The following is a 24,685-nucleotide window of genomic DNA, read 5'->3' on the forward strand; positions in this document are numbered from 1 at the left end:
ACACAGAGAGATGTGTGTGCACACCTGCCTGCCCTTATGACATTCGGTGACAACACCTAAATTCACGAGTTCTCTGTCGTCCTATTATAAAAGCTTCAAGGGAACTTTTTTTGAAATTTAACAAAAGCAACCATCAAATTAGCAATATTCTACCAGTGCTCACCCGAACCTAATGTGCAGCTATGTGCTTGTGTAGGAAAGACAGCAGGTAAGAGTTTTAGTTTGGATAGGAGGGAAACACTTGGATGTCATACTCTTCACTTTTCAAGACAAATACTAAAACATGGGATACTGAGCCTCCATCACAGCACAATTTTATATCAGTGGTGTTGAAATAGAAAGGAGGAATGTGAGAGGGAAATCATTAGATCACTTACCTGAGTTGGTGATGGTTAACAGGTCGAGACGCCGCTGTTGCTGGAATAAAAGGAGAGCAGACGGTTAGACAAATGTCACTGGAGATCATTTAAAAGACCATTTACATAAATTCTCAGATAAAAGTTGAGTGTGATTGTTACCGCACATGCAGAACGTCATTTATTGGAAGTTTTTCCTCACAGGTTTAAGGACAGAGGATGTCGCACCTTGTACAGATTGCTAACACCTATTTGGCAAATTGGGATGTGTGAAGATGGGCTAAAAAATAACATTTAATTGGTCTGTGGCCCTTATCACAGCTCTAAGTTTAGTTGTGAACACACATAAGACGCACTGAGGACCCATTTGATACCCAGATGTTCAGATCCCATTCACAAGTGGTCTGGGACGCATGTGGCCAAAATTATTTTAGTTGTATGAACACAAACATGTCCTGGGTTCTGACCCGCAACTTCTTCATAATGAAAAATAATATATTTTTTTACCCTATGTTTCCTGTTCATCGATTTACTTGTGGCCACAATTTCATCACTGACCGACTCGTATTGATTTTTCTATATTTTCTTTACTATTTAAAATGAGTAAAAACCTGTTTTATTGTAAAGCTGTGTGCTGCATACTGATTGGCTCAGTTCCCCCCCCCCCCCCCCCCTTCTTTGAATCTTCGACTGGTTAAAAGCAACATTTACTCTCTGTGAACGTGTTTATCTGCATATAGACATCTGGAGACACATGAGGAGACACATTCTAATGCCAGGTGTGAACTGATGTTCCCTGATCACCTGAGATTGATGTTAACAGAGTCTGTGAATCATCTTTCAAATCTTTTTAGTTTACTCAGAAATGATAACTTCGATACTAGGTTGATGGTATTTGGCTTCAAATATGTAAACTATATGAAACTTTATGTTATTAATACAGTTTCATACTTCTTTGAAGTATGTTGACCGTGCTGTGCTTCTGTTGAGTGTTGAAGTTGTTCAACACCCAAGTGGCTTCCTCACCATGGTAATGTGTGTGTGTGTGTGTGTGTGTGTGTGTGTGTGACCTCATTGGTTTTGATGGAGAGTTTTTGAAAGAGTGTGCAATTTTACACTTGATGTCTCCAGCAGCTGAGAAGAAGTCTAGAGGAGGTGCTAGCTGGGTTCCCCTCTCTTTAACCTGCTGCCTTTCCACGCACACGCACACACTCACACACTCGACTGTCGAGCACTGCGGTAATCAACACCCAGGCACTCTTCATCTACCAGTCCCTCAGGAAACGAGATCTTCACATCCTAGGAAGGGAGGGCCTGCAAGCATCTGTGTATGACACACACACAGTATGGCTAGGTCACAGTCAAAGCTAGCTTTTAGGACCAGACTTCATTAACATCTGAGCACTATACTCACCAGTTGCTGAGGGGATACGCAAAGAGACTCTCAACATACTTGGAGTCCTTCTATAACCACATACAGCATGGCCTGGAGTGGAGCTCTCTGATAGGCTACTTATTTCAGTATTAAGCACAGGCTTTTACTCAGAGAGTGACTTATAATATACAATATGAGTGGAAAGGGGTCCAGTAAGTGCAAAGATGGAATAACTTCCATCTTCTCAAACACTGTAGTGAGAGTAAAGAATGCAACATTGAGAGTTATAGTGTTCTGACAATTATTCTATCATTCGAAAAATAGTTTGAAATGAGGATAAGGAAATTTATTTCCAACCTTTTGTTGTATGGACTTTTAATTATCTCATTCCGTTTGGACTTCTAATTTTGTGTTTTGAATTTTGTTTTAACTTCCTGCCTTTGTCTGGTTTCCCTCCTTCGTTTCACATGTGTCTTAGTCCTTTGTGTATTTAGTCTCAGTGCCAGTTTTCCTATAAAATTTATTCCCCTGTGAGTTATGACCAAGTGAAGTTATTTGACCTTGCCTTTTTGCCTCGGTGTTTTGGATACCTCTGCCTGATTTGACTGTCTACTTGAATCGGTTTAAATGTGATGTTACATGTGACTTCATATCCATATCCAGGTCCAAACCCTCAGGTCGCAAGAGATCAACAATGGCAGAACCTGTGAATTTATTCACCATCACATCTTTTTAGTGAAGCATCAATAAGGATAATCGTTTCAGTTTTTCCCCCACAGCTGAGCAGGAGCACACGACTCGGCTCATTTAAATGACTTCATTTCGGGCTCCACACAGTTATTGCTTCTGTGCTAGTCTGGCTATAGATGACATTAGGATGCACCGGCATTGGACAAACCTTGTTTCACATTGTGTATAATCTATTCCACCATCTGAAATCTGCTATTACAGCAGGGGACACAGCGCTGTTCAGACATCACGACTGAACAACCGAATACCAAACTCAAATTAAGGTCATATAAGAGTGGGACTTTTGTGGCCCACTGTATTTAAGTTATCCCTATATGTATTAGTGTATTGTATATAGAGAGAATATAAAGTATTATTGTGCAAGCAGTATTGCATTTCCATTCATTTGAGGGAGAAAGTTAAAAGAGGTAAAATTGTAGGAAGCAGAGGAGATGATCAAAAATAAGAATTTTATACCAGGTATTGTTTGACCTTATCTGTAAGGAAAAGTGTTTATGGTTGAACAGCCACACTTGAAGTGAAAGCTGATTGCCATGTGCTATATTATCATATAAGGAGAATGGTGCACACTCTGTGTTCAGTTTATTGCGCTGCACTCAGTCGTTGAAAGGCTTCGTGCCAGAAACTTGTTGTGTAACAGATGATAAATGACAAAGTGGGAGAGAAGCTGAAACTGTACCTTCCTTCTTTCTCACCACTGCACAGTTGGCCAACAACTACTGGTTTCAGAAAGTAAGAGAAACATCCGTCCATTGAAAAGACTTTGAGGGGAGGGGGTCACAAAGCTATTCATAGGAGGAAGCCCTTTAAGATACCCTGCGATTCTGGGAAATATGCACCTATAATGTTTTATTTATGAGGTACCCGGTGCATGTTTATCTAATTTAATTTGAAGTGTTCTTAAATATATCCATAGCTTTATGCATTTCATTCTTTCAAAGAGTAAAACACATCTGGTTAATATATCTGCCTGTACAAAAAACTAGGGATGAAATCAAATCTTAACAAGTCAGACACATTGATTTTATAGATTAAATGGTTGTGAGTTAATGACAACAATATGGGAGAGGTGACAATTCTCAGTGTATTGAGGATGTTGTGGGAAGCTATATGGAGAGTTGAGAGTTCAGTTAAGTGGTGAAGAGAGTTAAAGATGATAGTGTTCTGAGGAGGGAAGGTCAATCCAACATATGGGATTATTAAAAATAAAAGATAGATGCTTCACTTACATGGAAGGATTTGTGAGGTTGAAGTCAAGGTGCTTTGAAATAGGATTATTTGGATATTTAGCCTAGAGTACAGTGTGATTTTAACACTCTCATGTCCCCATATATCAGCAGTTTATGGACGGTGAGTTAACTGCGAGTATATCCGGTGCATGGTGTGTGTGCTGGTATGGAAGCTAGAGTGGGTGGCCATGTAAGCAGTAGAGGTCACTGTGACAACATGAGACACAGACAAGCAGAGATCATAAACTCCACCACCACCACCACCACACATTCACACACACACACACACACACACACACACACACACACACACACACACACACACACACACACACACACACACACACACACACACACACACACGCACACCTTTAGAGACAGCTGACTCTCTGCAGTCAGTCCTATCAGCAGAATCACTAACAAACAAAACTGCTGGTGAACCCTCAAATCATTTGTGTACTCACTTAAAACACCACAATGATATTTCTTCAGCAAAACCTATTATGTCTAACCAGAAATCTCACACAACACAATCCTACATACAATTACATTCTAAATGATCATTTTATAGTTGTTATAGTTATAGTTGTTTTATTGAGATTTTGTTTAAATGTCTCCTATTAATCCCTTCTTCTCTACTGAAACGCACATGAATGGAGGAATACTGAATGCAGCAAAAATAAACACAACAACATGATAATAGTTGCAAATAAAACCCTTTCCTGCAATGGTGTATATTATTAGAGAGGTTGATTCAATTGGATCGTGTAGCACCCTCTACTGGCAGTATAGATTTCTGCAAGTGAAGCTATGTTAGACTGAAATATGATCCATCATTTAAAAAGTATTTTTCCTTTCACATTATAGTAGGAATGGAATCAGGAAAACACATCTGTAAAGACACAACATTCCCAAACCTTCTGAACCTGATCCCATTGTCAGATTTATTCTTCAAATCCTCATATTCCTGAATACACACACACTGATGGAGACACGCAACCAGCTGCAACCAGCTGATGAAAAGAGCGAGCGCTGTTCAGTCTGCCAGGACTTACACAGATAATTAATCTGTAGTAGAGAATTACAACACACTACCACTGCTCTCCCTTCCTGCTGCTTTTGTTAGTCCTCAGCATGGATAAGGTGCTTAGTGTTCTTTAAGCGGGAGAGAGACAGAGAGACAGACACACACACAAAGAGGAAAAAGAGGGAGGATCTGACGCAGGGAGAATTACATTAGCAAAAGCATTCCAGGGCAGAAAATAGGATTGAATTAAACTTTATCAAACAGGGCCAAGAGCGGAGGGATCACACCCTGGTTGAAGCCAGCCCAGCGTGAATGTGTCTGGCCACTGCTCACTCACTGCGCTGATGACAACAACAGCTTAAACCAATGGTGGTGAGCATTAGTTATAAATTGATTGACTAATTTCCATGCATCCATTATCTTTGCATCTTATTTAAGGATCTTGCGGGGGTGGGCTGGAGCCAATTCCAGCTGACCTAGGACAAGAGGCGAGGTACCCTCTTTACTATTAGACAGCCGGGCATTGGGCAACAACAGGAAACACACAGCCCTTCATGCTCACACTCAAGCATATGGACTGTTTAGAATATCTGATTAATTCGGACTATCGGAGGAAGCTGGTGAGAAAATCCACAGACATTGGTAAAACATGCTAAAACATGCTAACTTCACTGAACCACCTGTGCATACACACTGCAGGGTTTCTGGGTTTCACTGAACTGGACAACACAATGATTTTCCGTATGTTTTAGTTTCTGAATGTTTGAAAAGCTATGATAAATATACTGAGAGTAATTGGACTGACCTGATGCAGAACTCTGACAGGGTTAAATCATTATTTGCAAATGAACTGTCTGGCTGAAGTCCACAGATATTTGCCACAGGTGGAACTGGACCGGACCTGCCAGTTTTAGTGTTATTAGGTCAGAAAACGAGGAAGCAATAGGGATCCAGAGGTGACAGCTGCTCCAGCTGTTGCTGTAGTCTAGCCAGCCACCGTGGACTCTGGGGTCCTGTGGCTCGAAGCACAGTAAACAATAGTGGGACGGACTGTGGGACTGGAGTTATCTTAGAGAACATGATTAAGTTTTAGTTTTCAGAGGCATATAACTTAAAGAGAAACCTGCTTCTATTCTGGGCTTCAAACCAATGTAAAATTGATATTCTGACTAAAAGACAAACTGCTCAGTTTCCCTGTGGAGCTGTTTATCAGATTCTCCTGTTATTAGTTTCTATTAGTATCTCTTGACTACTACTATCTTTTTAAATTTAATAAGTAGTCATCATTCTCACACCCGGCACCCCCCTTAAACAAATCTATAATTTTCTAATCAGTATAAATAACGTCATTAATAGAACCAATCAGCAGAGCCAATAGCAGACTGTGCCACCGTCTTAATCTGTGTGTGAAAAGTGAGAGGGTGGAGGGGTCAGTGGAAAAACCATTAATGCACTAAACCCCTACTTTATGACTAAATTAAATATTCATGCAAAATCTACCCGAAACCCATTTGCCAACATTTCCTCCAGAATTTACTTTTCATATTTGCTGATTGTTATCACACAGAAAAGAGAGAGTGAGTAAGTAGACAGAGAGAGGAGGCAGTGGAAAGGAGGAGGGGGGTTTAACTAAAATCCCAACCATCATTTTGCAGCTCATTTCAAATTAATTTAAAGTCAATATGGCTAAATTACACTGCCGCCACCCAATACACAGTTTTCAGTGATGTAGCTGTGGGATGGAATTATTATCAAAGTGAACCATAAGCAGGGAAAGGGGGTTTATTCCATAAAATGCACCATAACTTTTATTATTAGGATTTTGATTGTTATTTCACTGATGTTATAACCCTTAATCTAATGTTGTACATGGAATCCAGCAGTGAAATAATTGCTCAAAGTTTAAAACAGTGAAATACTCTTTCAGTTGTGATGATGAACAGTTGCATCGTTGCATAACCAGCTGCTTAAGCATTTATCTCTGAAAATCGGCTCAATATTCTCTCTTCTTTGAGCTCTGATTTTGGTCTCAACCAACTCCTTCCACTTTCTGCCTGCTGTATGGTGACTGAACTGGAAGTTTACAATGAGTTTGTGGAGTTTTGTTGCTGAAAACTATTCATACGAAAACAGTGAGAGTGACCCAAAGTATTAAAGGGTTAAAACCTGAAAAAAAATACAAGAAAACAAGTTGAAAGACACTAAAACGTCCCACAGAGCTGTAGGAGACGGTCCTGTAAAAGAAAAAGAAACAACCCCAAATCTCTGTGAAAGCAGCACATAATGACCTATAGTCACATTTTCTTGTTGGCAACCTCTAGCAGCCCTGGTAATTATGACGGGAGCAAAGGCAGAAGTACGGTGATGTACAGAGCAATAAAGTCCCTGTTACGTGGAGGCTGGGGTGATATATGGGTTGACAGAACACAGGACTTTCACACCCAAGACCACTATTCATTTCCTGTGAGAAACCGATGGCCAACCTTGTTTCTAACAATCATGATGGTTCAACAATCATTTATTACATTAACTACAATGAAAGTCCCATAACCTTGAAGAAATACTTATTTTTAACCACAATCAGCTCCTGAACCTTACTTTGTAGTTTCATACCTAAACCCAAGTACACTGTGACTGTTTCACAACCTTAACATGTTTTATTTATCACGACTGCCGCTGGTACGTTCCCATGAATAATGTCTGAGGGTAGGAACAAGTCACCTATATGGTTGTTTAGGTTGGAAGACTTGTTGATCAGGTGATAATTCTCCCTATGGTTTCATCACTATAAACAACCCCTTTAACATTTAATAATTTGATCACTTGTTTTATATAATAACTGTAGGATGGTAGTCAGTCGAGTAAATACATCTGCCGAGGCCCAACAGTCCTCTTAAATGTAATCAAGCTGCATCAAATTACAAACACTCAGAAATATCAGTGCCCTAAATATAGCAAAAACATGTACCCATTAAGATCCATGAAATATTCCCTGAAATCAGGAAAAGTGTTTAAAAACACTGTATCTCGCAATGTTAAAGAAAGGTATAAAAAATCTTGCTGATCCTGATCTGCAGTTAAATTAAATGGGATCTGACTCATACCACATCCTTCTACCAGGTTTCGTGACAATCCATTTGACATCCTCTGCGTAATCCTGCTTGCAGACAAACAAATAAACAAACATACACTAAACTAACCAACAAACAGACCGGGCTGAAATTATTGCCCTGTGCTCCAATGCCGGTTTTATACCCTTACTGTCTTGATGAGGTCACAAGCAGGAAACAGGCATCTGCACCCATTGCTGCCCCGTGTGATCCATGAACAAACACTCAAACGTACAAACATCGGGGCAAGGGTTGATGCTTGATGGGGTTGTTAGTGAGAGAACATTTGTCCACAGCCTGACTCATCTTCCATCTTCCTCTGATCCCCTCATCTGATCCTTGTCTACCTCATCTGAGTCACTACTTTTAGTTCAACACGCGCACACGCACACAAACAATGCCTGCACTGATCTCTAGCACTCTAGAGGTAAAAGGGGAAACTGCTTTTCTCCTTACCCATCTGTGTGTCTGACTGCATCTTAGTCATCATCCCCTGGTAACAAAGAGGGGAGGTGAGGTAAGCATGAGCGAATGAGATGAGCTTTTCAGGACACGTTTGGGCGTGGCTCTGTGGATCACTGAATTTGGGTACATCACACTGTATGAGGATTACAGGTGCTCACAATGTAAGGCTTCCTAAAAGTGTGAAATTTGATATTTTCAGACTTTCATGTGAATACAACAATGTTTAAAACAATATGTGTATTATTAGATCATTTCCGTAGGCAAACGGCCACTTGCCAGCAGTAATGTGACCGTGTCTCCGCTTGCATGACAGAATCAGATAGTGTGTTGTGGCGTTGAGAGGAGGAGAGAGAGGATGGAGCAGACGGGATGGAGAGCAGGGATTTGTTGCGTGACCAGGAGCCCTTGGTTAAAAATACAACAAACCAAATGAAAGATTTATTCCTTCTGAGAGCAGAGAGCAGCTTACTCTTGAGCGATGGAAGAGGACAGTAGCAGCCACCTGCACAGGACACACAGTCCTCCCTGCTGCTGCCTTTATTACACACTCTGTGACACCATGGACTGAAGTAATCGGATAATGTGATAAAGAGCAGGCATGGGCAGGTTATACACGAGCTGATGCTCACACATGAACCTGCAACGATGCAGTCAGGCTGTTTGCATGTGGTCATATAGACACACGCACCCGGTCTCTTCACTCCACACCACCAGGTTTCTCATACCAGTTTAAATACATGAGTCAATTCCATCTCGCTTTCATTAAATATTCATTGAGGCCAATTAAAAGAGCAGGTAAGCTGGTTGTGGAGCTCCTGGTTCCAGCCTGTATGACCACCATGCTCCACTAGACTCCTTTTAAATACTCAGACTCTTACTTTGAAAGCAATACCTTGGTGCAACCTAACAATATTTTCAACGAGATGATAACAGACCGTCTCCTTGGAACCATACACTGGGACTGGAGTGACCTTGGGTTTAGCTTTACTGTCGTCAATATTCAACTAGTGTATGACCCCCTGTGACAGCCAACTAGAGGACAACTCTCTATCTCCATTAAGACAAGCTGTGAACAATCTCTGATTATGTTTTGGCTGAACAAAAAGGAATAAATGGAAAAGCTGACGTGTCTTCTTGTGCAGAGCTAATAATTAACTGGTAAGCTCTCTGTGACACATGGGGAGGGCAATGATGGCTTCACACACCAAAAAACGGTGTTAAGGTGCATAGAATGCCTGTTAAAAAGTTCTTTCAACAAGACCTTAGGCACTTCAGTGGTCAGGATTTTCAATTTTTATTTTGGTTCGGAAATTAGAGGTTAACAACAACACTATGGATGAATAGAAATGGACCCTAAAAGTCAGCAAGGGAGATTCAGAAAGGTTGTAATGTCAAACTTTGTTGTGAAGTATTACACACATTAGATGTAATGGTACGACACGTGAACATCAAACTTGAGTCTGCATTCATGTTGGGCGTCCGCCGCTGCATGCAAACTGTAGTAAGCCCACTCCATCAGTCCACATCATTCCTGAAGAACACAGTGTCCCGCGCAGCAAAACCTTAGCTCATGGTTGAGTTGATGCTCTGACCTGCACCCAGTTGATATCATGTCCGGTAAGAAGTTTAATCATGTGGCACAAGGGCTAATCCAATAGAGCTGTCCATGGTGCTGAAGCAGCAGATGGATTTATAGGCTGTGCCCTTTTCTCTCAGTCAGTTTCATCTTGGATCTATAATATTCTCTAAACTAGAGAATAAATACCTGATACTCTGTAACAAAATATTTCAGAGAGGTGACTACAGATTGAGTTTTTACTGTTGATGTTTGGTGTAACCGGTGAGTGGAGCAGGTAAAATGAGGAAATTAACCTGCACTGATCTCACAGCCCTCAGCTGCTGCAGTTACATAATTCAAAGTCATGTAACTTAAGATGGCCCTGCTTATAGGCTAGTGGTGTGTGAATCTTAGTACTCAGATATAAAAAGATAATATGGACATGAGGAAAAAAGGCCTAACTCGATAAAATGTAATTTTAGAATCAAACATGTAACAGATAAGGTTATGGCGTTATAGGCTTGTAGACATATCTCTGTGGGCTGAGTGGTGCGGATTCACTTTTATACCAGTCGTTGTTGGTATGTGTAATAAAAAACAATAACTGCAGATTATTGGTGGTACAGTAGATACCCTTCAGTCCAGCGGATCTAATCGTGTGGCCGGTCTGTCTCTGGTCAACCTGCCAGTTATGAATGTTGAGGAAAGCAGTGACAAAAACAATGATAACCACTCATTGGGAGGGTTTGAAGTTTTTGCTTGAAACTGCTGCCAACTGTACATCTTTAGATGAACACTAGCTTTACCATGGTATTTGCACATCTCCAGTTCAAATCTATCAGATACTGTATCTTGAAATAATTTTAAACTGTGTGTGTGTTTGTGTGTGTGTTTGTGGCATGTGTCAACGTGCGTGCACAAATGGGTAACGTAAGAGCCCCTGCTGAGCCATGAGTATCCTCTGTGACCTGGCAAAGAATCAATGACAGCGTTTTGACACTGGGGACCAATCAATGAGTTGAAGACAGCGATGGCTCACCTGATACCTCAACTCACAATTCCACTCATGCACATACACACAGAAGGACTCTGTTCTAACATCATTCCCCCAGTGGCCAGTGCTTGACCCCTGGCTGATGGAGTGCAGGTGTAGTGACCTGGTATTTACCAGAGAGCGCTGCATGAGGGCCTGTCCAGTGGCAGAGACACAGTCAGGACAACCTGCAGAGACCTGTTCCAACATTACCCGCTCTGATTAATAGGCAAGAACATTACTTATTCCACCTCAAATGATCTGTTTTCTGTTAAAGCTTCTTCTTTAAGGCGGCGGAAAGGTTCTTCAGAATTGATCTTTTTTCCTACAGAGCCTACCATGAAATTAGACATACAATATGTAACTTTGCCCGCTGGGGTCGCTCTCAGGGATGAGATGACATATCCAACTTTCATTTACATTATGAAACTAATGACAATTGTTTATCAGGATCCATTACAAGCGACCAATACAAACAGTGGAAGGAAAGAACAGCCGACTGGCTAACTGGACAGAATAGAGTTTTTCTTTCACATATGCTTTTTGCCATGAATGTTATAGCAGAGATAGGCAAAGCCTTGAGTAAAGCCCATATGATGCAATTTAAAGGCGACCAAAAATAAACATCCCTTAATATAACAGGGGTTTTCTCTGGGTTTTAACATTGCTTTACACATTTTGGATAATTTAAGTATACAACATTCAACAAAACATATAACATATGTTTAGTCCTTTATATATATTTTAATGAAGACTTGTAACATATTAAATTATTATTGTGTCTGTTTGATCATGTTATTGCACTGTTAGTGTGACTGAAATCTGTATTAAAATAGGTCTTGGATCAGAGTAAAAACTAGAAGTCACTGTGTTTTTAAGAAAGCAGCCTTTCCATTATATTACAGAGTCTGGTCTCCTCTGCTGTGCGGTAACTTTTTTTTATCTTTAGGAAACACTTCAGTGCCGGTAGTAAAGTGGAAAATCCACCTTGGTTTTATGGTCTTATATTTCCATCATTTTCTGTTAGGGCTCTTAAATTAACTGGGAGAGATGGAAAATGAAAGTGATATTCTTCCATCTGGGACTTTCTGAGGTGTCAACATACTTCTGCAAGGTTTTTGTGCCTGAAATAGAAACCTTTGCTCGTGCACAGCAGTGAACCTGCACACTGACTTGCCAATCTCCCTGTCTTCAGACCAAACCTTACTGGAGTATCGGTTGACAAGACGTAAGGTTGAAAAGTTCACCCATCTCTCTCCAGGCCTAATTGGAGCTGAAGGTCAGGAGACGTGTATGTTCCTATTGGTTTATTGCCTTTATGGATCTTACAAGACTGTTAAATGTCTATGTGTGCGAGCTGTGAAACAATCCTCTTCTGTTGTGTCTTGCTGTCTTTTTCCATTTCAAAACCTGCTATTTTTCGGTCCTGATATCCTCCACAACAAATTCAAATGTCTGTTATCTTCAAGTAACCAGACAGTGAGAGACATTTAGAAAAGAAATTAAACAAAATGCTGTGTGACTAAAGCGTTTTCTCCGGCACAACTTTTCCATTTAGCCGAGTTCAATCAGGTATTGGGATGGAGTGCTGAATAGTTGTTTAAAGCTGAAGCAGACTGGACTGCTGTTCACTGGTAATTAAGCAGGACAATAATTAGCTGTTAGTGGAGGAGAGGAAGGGAGGGGAGAGAGAGTTTGACAAACACAAATACAAACAAACAAAAACAGCACAAACACACACACATTATACAATTAAACTGCAAGATGCCATGTGTGTGTTTGTGTGTGTCTTCGTTTGTGTGTGCGTGTGTGTGTGTGTGTGTGTGTGTGTTATGTGTGTGTGTGTGTGTGTGTGTCTGTGTGTGTGTGTGTGTCCAATGTCAAAACAGCCAAAAACCTCTCCAGTTGTAGATGTATGGACCAGAGGATGCACTCTTTAACTTCTACTCACAGCCCAGAATGAGAAAGAGAGAGTAACTAAAAAGAAGCAGGGAGGATGATGAGCTGGGAGACAAGGTAGAATGAGAAGTGAAGAAATGAGAAGAAGGACGACGTTCCAATGAGACCAGAAGAAGACAAACTCAAAGAGGGCGCTTGAGCTTATGAGCAGCGTACTGTGTCTTGGTGGAGCGTAAGGTTTTCTGTGCAGTGTGTCCTCCTCTCTCTCTTCCTCAAAGGGGTCAGCTTGCTCCCAATGCTGAGAGACTTGGAACCTAAAAATCGATTTAACATCATCGCTTAAAAAAAATCTGCACTGACCATACAGGGGCCTTGTTCATGGCCGGTTCTAGCTTTGTGAGTATGTGTGTTTATGTGAAGGGGGCTGGTCAAGAGGTGGAGTAGGGCTCTTGTTGAGCATGTCTCCTGTACTCATGTACAACTTGTCTGAAGGAGACAGCGACGGCAGCCACAATGAGATCTCACATGAGGCACTGCCTTTCTGCTGATTGCTGGAAACCTCGAGGCATGTGTGTTTCATTTCATTCAGTTTGATTCAAACAAGAAAAACATCATGGCCGACAGAATCTAGAGGGAACACATGAAGGGAGAAGATACACAAAGCATAAAAGCAAGCTACAGAGAAAGGTACATCATTTATTCATAAAATGACTTGCTAGATAACATAAGGTCCAATCACTAAAGTAATCATTACTTACTGAGGGGAATCATGTAATGTAGCCACGAATAAATTTGTGTGATGAAACATCTCGAAACATCACGACAGCAAATAAATACTTTAACGGGTTTGCAGATTTTCTCCCTTTTTCAAACCGTTACATATTTTGTAAAACCAGCCCCCATTAGTTATATCTTACTGTCTGTTGTTTTCCATGCTTTATAGTTTAAACTGAGCACATAATGTGTCTGTCCCAGGCTCCTTTCCCAGTTGGATTGTATGTCAATCAGGAAACTCCATTCATTGAAAACTGCCTCTGTACATCTCTCACCATGGCAAAACAGTGTCTGTGTTCAACTGTAACAGTGACCTTGTTCTTTAGGTAACAGTCTAAGGTCTAGACTCAAAGATGCTGGCCACCCTAACAGCGGCTTATGAGTCAGCTCCTCAAGTACTCACTAGAAATTAAGCCCTCGTGAAACAGCCCCTGCTGAGCTACCAGCCCACTGCAAAGAGCAGGCATGCAGTCTTTTTGGGCACTAAACTCAACACTCTCTACTCCCTGGCTGCACACTGAGAGTGGCTGGTCCCTGTTCCAAAAAAATATGTTGTGATTCAGTTAAATACTCACGGAATATGTGAAATGCATTATGGGCAATGTAGTTGATTTGTTTGTTAATGCTCTTAGCCTGCAAAGAAAGATTTTACAGAAGCGTTTCAGACATGACTGTTTTGTAAAACGTTCGTAATTCAGTCCGCTCTTCAGAAAACCCTCAGGTTTTAAGAGGTCATTTTCAAACAACGTTCAATTGGTCTTAATGTGGTAACATGTATCTGTACTCGGAGAGAATCCTTGTTTTCATTGGACACTGGAGCCTATTTGTGGCACAGGTTGCACCAGCACTAACCTTGCCCCATCCCCTCCCCACCTGCATCTTGCAGTGCCAGACCTTATACTGCCCTGGCACCTCAGTCAAGGTCTCCCCTCCTCTCCGGAGCCTCTTTTACTCTCCTGAGATAAAACAAACAAGAAAACAGTCGTTTGACGCATCTGTAATCACCTTAGCTATATCCGCTGGAACTGAGGGCTTTTAATTTGCCATGCTTTTAATTTGTTTTCACAGCAGTTTTCGAGCAAATTGAATTTGTTAATTAAAGCAGCAAAATGAAATGCTGAGCATTATTGACGAGATGCTAATTGGGTTACTGTGGAAATTGGAAGAGGGGGGTGAAGTGGTGTGGGTGGGGGCTAAGGAGAGGCTTGAGGGAGGGAGCAGGGCATTTTGGGGTATCAATAGTCAGGACAAATCATATTATAGAACAGTACAAGAAAGGCTACGTGCCAAGTGGCCCCTTGACGGCGGTGTTATGATTTGTGTGAGTGAGTGTGTGTGTCTGCGCACACAATACATCTCCCCAAGCCTTTTGGCAGTCATGTACATACACAGACAGACAGCGGATTTCTTTCCAACACAAATATTCACAACCTCTTTGTGCGTATACACACACATGCAGTCAAACACTGTAACACAAACAGACAGACACACACGTACACATAGTAGCATCTGTCTTATTTCAATAACAGAGTCTAGTAATATCTGGTATATTTTACATTCAATACTGCGTATTAAACACTACCACGACTAACCCTAACCCTAACCCTAACCCGCAGCCTGTAAGATAATTGGCCAAATGTAACATTGTTCCAATATCAAACATTATAAAAATAATCTACAATAACGACCAAAATGAATGTGGAAGTGGTTACAGGCTTTTAAGGAGATGTTCTTACTAATGTGATCACATGTGCGAGCTCAAATCACAGATGCACATAGGTGTGGCTAATTCATTTTAAAAAACTTGGCCGACCAAAGAATCAATCACAATCCTGCTCCATGTGGTCCAATCTCCAAAAGGGGACAGGGGCAGCAATAACATAAAGTTAAGTGAAAAAATATCTTATTATCAGGAGTAGTTAGAGCAGGCAAATCAAATCAGCCGCTCTCCCTCTTAAAAGCAGTGCTCTCCCAGACATGATGTACAAAATGGGCTGGAAGGAGAGTTCAGTGTGGTTTATCCTGAGAGGATGGATTTGTTTGGGGGATGCAGGGTTCAGAAGTACAAATATATACGACAGCACCACAAATATTATGTAAATGTTCAGCAATCCAAAAAGACTTACAGAGCAGATTATGTTCAAAATGACATGTCAGGAGAGGCCATTATACTTCTTCTGCAAAAAAACAGGAGACATGTTTTTATGTGCACTTAGGCAACATTCACTGTGTTACATCCAATTAGTCACATTTGGATACTTGAAATAAAGTAATTCTAAAGAGCCACATGACAGATGATGACATTCTTTACCCTTTTCCTCGAAGTATGACTCTTTTTTTTGTTTATTTTTAGTCTTAAACATATAATAGGATTTTAGTAAGACCCAATTTACATTTATTGCTTGGAAATTGAATTACTGTTAAGAGTAATGGGTTCGCCATGACCTGTGACTACTTTAGAATATCTTAACATATATACTGTTGTTGCAGCTCTTAAAACTGTGGTCTGCAGCTTCTGTCAATACATCACTTTGAGTCGACAAACTATTTGACCATTTAAAGGTCCAGTGTTAGCCCTGATGAGCGCTAGTTTGTCTCCCATGCTCATGATCAAGATTGCCTTTGGTTTTCTTTACATGCTTCCCTCTCTCATTACTAAGAAATATATACACAGTCTTAACCAAGTAAAATACACCTCTTATCCAAGAGGCTTCATACATCTTAAGGCCAAGGGACATTCATTTGAAGATAACAATTCTAACATTTTGGCCAGGGAAGATAGATGATTTGAAAGAGGAGAGAAGGAAACCATCCACGTCAAAATAAAAAAACTATCTCTGAACAACCCACAATACTCAAAAACCAACAGCAAGGCGGATCCATTCTCTCAGGTAACCTCAACATCTCCTAACCACCCTACAAGTTAAATACCTGGAACTCCCAGTGGACTGACGTCTTCAAGAAACTCAACGAAGTCCAGTTGACCTGTTTTTTAGCACTTGGATAAACCATGACCTGGATGACTGAGAATCTCCACAGACATATACACTCTTACATTCACAAACAGCCTTTAGGCACAGATAGTGTAGAAGCTAAATGAATTTGCCCCAACGCCACGTTCATGCCGGAGACACACATGTTGGATCACACCTCCCGTTTTGTTTCACCCTGTCTCTCTCGGCTCAAACTTTGCAGTCAAGTTATCTTGAGCTGGTGTTATGTCTTCACCCACGTGACCTTGTCCACCTTCTTTACTTCTCCCTCACTTACGCCCTCTCTACACAAACACCTACATACTGTATACTCACGCACCACAGGTACCACATGCCTGCTGGTTTGGCTTTTGGTTGTTTGGTAGTAAAGTTGCTCATGTGCATGGTTACCTGTTGTAACTGATGTTTGTCAATTAAGGGTGATATTGTTATTGTCAATGAATAATTTCAAGCTTTAATCTGTCATTGTTGAAGTGTTTGGGTTCTAACCTTCACTGTTTGATCCATAAGTTTGAATGTATCCCAGATATCGACACTTATCATTGGGCACCAATTTGAGACAGAATTCACTATTTCTGTTTTGCACCCTGACATTAGGGTGGGGCCCCTTAGTTATCTATACTCATTAATAATTCAGTGAATGTTATCAGAACAGCTGTTGATATCATTGATCATCAATAATCTCTTAACTTAACCTGCTCCTTCGATCACACAACACAGAAGTATTGTCCTGTGAACTGTTAGCATATCTTTGCGTGGTTATGTGGCTTGTCTGCCCTACTTAGTTGTTACATTTGTTGTTTTTACTTTGTGGCATGCTTGTTTGGCTACAGCACCATTATAAATACTAAACAAGTTTCCCATACCCCATCCGGTTTTGCACCTAGGCTTGCCTCAAGCATTATGATACTACTACAAATGAAAACAATGCTTTAGAAAGGCATAAAAAAGAAGGAGGCACTATAGTCCTATTGTATAATGATACCGACTGAAGACTATGCAGCCTTGTTCTATAAAGAGTAGAAATAATTCAAAAGTCCTTTCTTTTGCTTTTAAAGCATCTGATAATTACTATTTACAATGTCATGAATTTCATAACATTGTTTGCTATGGTGCTATTGCGATTTAGTAATTAATATTGTTAAATGGTTGGACAACATGTCCTTATGAGGTTTGTGTGTATGTGTCTACATGAATACATTCCTACTTGCAGATACACATTTAGTCAAGTGCCCTTTTGCACAAGTGAAGGTAAGGTAAGCCTCCCCTGCCTACCGGTGCAGTTTTAAACATCACTCCCTAACCAGCTCATCGACCCCTCAGAGCTCTGCTGAGGTGTTAAGTGTTAAGATCACCTGGTCTCCCTGAAGGCACGTTTGCCCAATGTACTACTAATGAGAAGAATTCACTCATTTGACCCGAGATCCACAAGGGTGAGGAACAGAGGTGATGGGTGGGGAAAAAAGAAAGTAACACAGGTACAAAGGGATAAAGGAGATGGATGCACAATGAGAGAGGTGTGTTGTTTGGAAATAGGGAGGGGAGCAGGGAGCTGGGTGAGACGCTGAGCAGTAGTTGAATTAAAGAGGTGATTATAGCACTAATTATAGGCTGAGCCGCTTCATTGATAAGGTCCCAACCCACACCTGACAACACTCGCTGCCCTTTTCTCTCTAATGTTAAATAAAAAACTCAAATGCAGATACGTGCAAAGAACGGTGGAAATAGGAGGAACACACCCATGTAAGGTTTTGTCGTGACAACCGTCTAAACCCGCTTTCTGTCCTTGTTTTATCAACATCCATCTTCAGATCACAGCTACAACATAGAAGTCACACACTACATTTTTTTATTTAAAACAAAAAGACAAAGCTGTAACCACGGATGTCCTGCTTAAATCCTGCAGGTTAACTGCAGGGTTCACATAAGACAGGGTTTCTATCTGCAGAGGGGCAGCATGTATTGTGATTATGAGGTGTAAATTAAATCAGGATAGAGTCTAGACAGAAAATGCAAGCCACATATTTCTCATTTCTTGGATAACTGACAGTGTTTTTGTGTTTGGATTTATATTCATCATTTGTTTGCAATTGATTTCATCAAACGCAGCCAAGCCTCCCCTAAGGTTATGGCTCCGTCCTTGACCAGGGTGGTCCGGGACAAACGCAGTGAATACACGGCGCTCCATTTCTCTAAGCTCTGTATTTTAACCAATTCTATCACATAAAACCCCATTTTGAGAAGGTGAAATTTGAATGCTATTCATGATCACTATTACCAGATGTCCTCATCTAAGAGAGTGCCCTCAGTGATACGAATCAACCCGACAGCGACTGAATTGTTGGGCGCCACTGTATTTTACGCTGCCAATAGATATATCTATCTTGTTCATAAAAATGTTTGTGGCTCTGTTTTGCAATCATAGAAAGGATACGTTTGGGGGAGATGCAAGAGCCATTCTTTGGAGAGTGCTGGGTACAGAAGGCACCATCTGCGTGGAGCACACAGCTGCCTGCCTCATCAGAACACCCTAATATTCCAGTGGAAGGGCTCTAAGTACCTGGCAGACCCAAGTAGATAGATAACAAAGAGCCTATTAAATAACAGACAAAGTGGCATGTGAAGGTATGGGTGGGGAATGTAGGAGTGTGTGGTGGGAATTAGTCTTTTAGCTCCACACACACACACAGCGATGAGATAGCCCCTAGTTATAATTAAAATTCTCATTCCCATCTAAGGTGGTAATTTTGATCTGAGGAAGACTGTAAAGCTTGATGTCAACCAGCTCCTATCTCACTCTCTCTCTCTCTCTCCCTCTTTCGCTCTCTCCCTCTTTCTCTATCTCTCTCTGTCTGTGAGTGCATTTCTTTTTTGTCAATCTTGATCAAAATCAATGTTATCTGCCCAACCTGGTAACTCTTCTTCGCCCTTTCTTACCCTCAAAGTCATGTCGGAGCTGACTTATATACGAAAATACCCTCTGCTACAGAGTCATATAGATTAAATGTAAAAGCATGTGATATGTTGAAACATACTCCAACACACACATGTATATATATATATATATATATATATATATATATATATATATATATATATATATATATATATATATATATATATATATATATTTCGTAGATGTCCTATGGCTTGCTGGTTCAGATAAGGATTTTCCTCCACGCTCAGTTTTTCTCCGACCATCTCTCCGGTGCAGACCTGCTGCTGGTCAAACCGAGCATTGACGAGCTGCAAGAATAGTGCAAAATGGTGAACTTCAATGACGTTTCTAATTCATTTTATGCTATTATACAAAATAAATGGTCAATTGGGGAGCAGGACAGAAACAAAGCAATTATAGAATGGTAGTGGCCCTAATCAGCATACAGGAGGATATAGACTGAAGTCGCTGTCTGCAAGCAAGAAGCAAAAACAAAGGACAGAAAAGTGCTTTTCACAAATGGTTGTCCAGCGAAACTCTCTGCAGGGGAGGGGTTGTCCAAGGCGATGCTGCAACGGATTGTGATGGCGTCCTTGACAGGTGGATCACATAGATGCAAATGCACATTCCTGCTGGATACTTTGTGATGTGATCTGATTCCTTAACTTTTAGTTCTATTTGTAAAAATCCTGTCTTTAAGTATTAAAATCAACACTATTGTGTATTTAAATTTACTAAGCTTGTAAACCATAGACAGTATCAAAGGATGGACGACACGGCAGCTCCTCAAAAGTGAAGCCAAAGCATCTTGATCGCCCCCTAATGTCTGGCTGCAGTATTGGTAATTAACCCCAACATTATTATGTTAGTGAATGGGACATTATTTTTCCTGGACATTTAGAGGCAAGACGAAATGCCAGGGGTTCACGGTGAGGGTATGTTTTAATACCACTTAAGATAAGTGACATTAGATGTCCACACAATGCCAATGTGAGTTAATTACAAATGTAAAAGGGAAACATTACTGACAGACCGTTAAATAGACAGAGGTACACTTAGGAATGACACTATAATTACTATATGCTCCCAAATTGCAGCTTGTTTTGTCAGTCATGTTTACTGTAGTGCATTAAATTTCTCACTGACTCTCCAAGCTCTCTCTCTTACTTTGCCCCTTTTCTCTGTCCTCTTTTCCGGCTCATTACTCCTAAACAATTATATTGTGGTAGAAAGCCTCTCAGTCTCCTGCTGGCTAAAATGAAAACAGTCAGTGCAGAGGCAAGACGATAGATCACAGTGTCAATGCCAAAGTTATCATCACCTTGGTTGATTTATATTTCTTCAGTGCTTTATTTCAGTGCACTTTGCAAACACACATACACACACACACACACAGATGCACGCACGCACGCATTGAAACCCAGAAAGTTTTCTCAGATGAGCAGGCTGCCTGCGGTGGTTTGAGGAGGCCAACTGAGTGGCCATCATTCTGATAGAGCGGCTTCATCTAGACTATAAAATAAAAGCCAATTTCACTTGGTAATTGGATAGTGAAATATTTGTGGTGAAACTTCCTGCCATAAGATACTAGTCTGATGCAGTGAACTGAGTGAAAACATAGGAGAGGACTTCACCATTAACTATCACAATGGTGTAAAACATGCAGCTTTCTGTGACATCATATCAGGGCTTTGTCAACATTTAGATTCACTTTCAAACCAAAGTCCTTCTTTGCTTTTGCAAATTGGAAGTAGTTGTTCCCCTGAATCTGCTACAGTTATTGAAAATATGGTTGGAACTAAACAGAGTGTTGGTATTCACTGTAACACATATTTTAGTTAGTCTCTCCCAAGCCGCAAAAGCAGAAGCTTTAATTGCCATAAATACACTCTAATTAACTTGCTGGAGTCCCTGTGATGTTTTTCACCCTGCCCACACATTAATGCAAAAATAGCATTTACAGTACAGCGTAATATTTGCTAATTGCCAGCGTTTGAGAGAGGGAATAAGGGGCTATACACCAGCAGATGGCAATACCTCAGGAGTTAAGCTTCTCGTTTCTCACCATGCTGTGTTTGCCAATATAAGCTGCAGCTACGCTACCCTTGGGTGCTATGAACTCTGCATAGAGGAATGCGTGTCTAGGATCAAACGCTCAAATGAGCCGTGATGATGGGCCTAGTGATACGTTCTGCCGTCTCCTAACTCCGGCCACAGAGGGTTTACCTCATCAACCCATTCCACTCTTGCCTTATTTTCCCTGCCCTTAACCTCTGGCTCTAGCGTTTGAACTTAACTTCAGAAGACTCTTATATGTTTTAATGAACATTTTCAGCGAACCAAATGCTCCTGGCAAATTTGTCCATATCATTTACAGATGAAGAATACTCTAATGTATAAATGAGACCATAAAAGAAACAGTTGATCATTAGGTCAAAGTGTAAAACAATGACTTTTGCAGACAGCAAGGTCCTCCCAATTTGTTTGCACCGCCCCGCCAAACAGTGCTTCTGTATCCTTTCTCTAACTCTGTGCACCCTAGCTCTTACAGTACAGATGACAACATGGTGACTCCGCCTTCCCCAACCAGAACAAGGTGGATGGGTTTGGTCGAATTTCATAGAAAGCCTATATTAAGAATTTTATTAAATTGAGTTTAACAAGCCCACCCTTCCTCGATTGATGCTCACAAACTGCAGCAGTGATTTCCTCTCCTTCCCCTTCAGGTTAAGATTGCGGTTCTTTCATTATCTCCTGTGGGAGAAATTATTTGTGGATTACGAGTGCTGCTGTATCAAACCAGACACTGAGTAAAAATAACCTGGTGACCGTCCCCTTAGAGCTTTTGACTATGGAGCTTGGGAGCTCAGAGACAAAGATAATCTGAGGGAGAACAATGAAAACAGGTCCTGCTGCTGGTTCAGTGAGTTCCTGAGTTCATCAAGAATTGCCAGGCGCTTGGCTAGGATGCTGAAAATTACATTTTCCATAACCACAGACCACTGAGATGGTTCAGAACGGATCAATGTTCTTAGACTCTTCTTACATTGGAATCCACACCACTTACACATCTGACTAATGTTGACGAATGAGCTACCTTTCCCCTCATCCAGAACACCTCCGAGATTCTCCAGATCCTGTGGAGTAACACTGGACAGTTCTTACAGCCCTGGCAAGCCCCCCCCCCCAGTCCTTCTATCACTGTGTAATGACTTGATCAAACACTCAGTTGTTTGACGTGTCTGGGAATTAATTATTATTAATTATATATTCACTATGCAATCAAATTATCAAAACCAGCACAAGGGCTAGTTTAACAAACAAAGTTAGACACGTGCCATGTGGTTTACTGGAAAAGGAGAAAATATAATTTTTTCAGGTATCTCAGACCTTGTTTGACAAACAGAATCATGTATGCAGGAAACATTAAGCGTTATGTGAAAAACACCAGCCAATAACAATTGAAGCTGTTTAACTTGTGCATCAACAGTCTAGTCAGCCTGCCAGCCAAGCAGTCAGTGTCAGGGATGAGACAGGGCCATAATCCAATTCTGGTTTTTACACGCCGTCATGCCTTTACCTTTGACAGCATGATTGATGTGTATGTAAATGTATTTTGAGGAGGGCTGTGAGCAGCTAGTTAAAGCAGACATTTAAGTCTGCCCTGTCAAAGACGACTGGAGGGAAGGAGTGAGAGGAGAGGAGGAGGGAGGAATTCAAAACAAAGACAAGTATTGATCCCTGAATGAAAGAAGATGGACATTGGAGGAGCCCTAAACAAGGCGCCATGTACCTCTCAAGTGTCTCTGAATTCATAGGGAGGCAGGTTGACGGCTCCACAATAGCGTACTATTGGGAGTATCTATTGGACACATACAAAGCACAAAAAGGTTACTACCTTTTCATGCGACCCCTCCATTGTCCTCTTGTACCCCTGGTCCTTCTTTCCCTTCCCCATTCCTTCAGCCAACAGAGAGAAAGAACTGAACATTGAGGTCAAGAAACGAATGAGATGGCAGATTGCTCTCAAGACAAGTCGCTCATGTCAGTGTGAGAGTGTCATAGGTAGAAGTGTATGTCTTGGTTTACATGTATGTGTTGCAATGAGCACTATTGTGCTTGCATATGTGCTTTCTCATCTCCCTCTCTCACGCGCACATGTCCCTGTGAATGTGCTAATGTTCAACAACTTTTTGGGAACAACACTCAAGGACCTTAAAACTGTCCAATCGTTACCAAAGTGACAAAAAAGGAAGTGGAAAATCCCCATCCCCATTTGTAATGCACACATCCACTGCTATTTGAAGCCATCAGTCATTGGACACAAGTCTCTCCTTTGGAAATTAGCATGCAGGTACTATCCTGTGGAACTGCTGCCAGTAATCTGTCAGGATATTGCCAATCTATTATACTAAACAATGAGGTGAATGCATCCACATTCCATCCTTCATGATGGGAGAATTGGGCTGAAGTAAACCTCAGATGATGAGACAGAAATAACAGATTATTTGATTCCTGTCACTGCTGACTTTTGAAGCAGAATGATACACTGGAACTTAGACACTGATTTAATTATCTCACAAAAATGAAACTAAGTTGATTTGATGAAACCATAACAGCAGCAGGTTGTAACAGGCTACAGCTACTGAAGAGACAAATATAGAAAGCAAAATGAGAATTTATCTAAACTGGTTATAAGATATGAATGAGAATGGGCTAACATTGATGTATGCAAAATACACTCAGCTTCAGAAAATACCACTGAGAGCTTAAATTGGAGATATCGATTATTTTGGGTCAAACAAACAGGCCTTCAATTCTATTAATGAGATTTAGTCTGGTTATTTGACATGATTAGCATAGCAGCCTGATCAGTTATATTACTAACATCTTTCTTTCTTTATGGGAAATAGTTATATTTTTTCCACCATGGCTGTACATGTGTATGTCTGCCTGCCCCTCCAATGACATAACACGTTGAAAGTATATGTAAGTGTTGCTTACTCATTAAAGCACACACAGACAACGTTTTCAGTAGGGAGACAGGTCCTTTCAAATTCTGTGTTCCACAAGAGAATTGAAGACGCAAACTTGAAAAGAGAAGGCACACGTATATGACATGCCTCAAAAAGAGGAGGTAAACAAACGGAAAATGAAGACATTTTTCTTTGAGACGGC

The 24,685-nt window shown here is 40.9% G+C and overlaps 1 protein-coding gene across 1 annotated transcript in view; it reads right to left on the minus strand.

Annotated features, from left to right (window-relative positions):
- agbl4 (AGBL carboxypeptidase 4) overlaps nt 1-24,685 on the minus strand; it is a 266,138-nt gene that overhangs the window by 91,326 nt on the left and 150,127 nt on the right. Inside the window, exon 6 of the mRNA XM_053430423.1 lies at nt 378-417. Coding sequence (XP_053286398.1) covers nt 378-417 — 40 coding nt within the window. The remainder of the gene's footprint in view (nt 1-377; nt 418-24,685) is intronic.

Source organism: Pleuronectes platessa, chromosome 9 (assembly GCF_947347685.1).
Source record: "Pleuronectes platessa chromosome 9, fPlePla1.1, whole genome shotgun sequence".
Lineage (NCBI taxonomy): Eukaryota > Metazoa > Chordata > Actinopteri > Pleuronectiformes > Pleuronectidae > Pleuronectes > Pleuronectes platessa.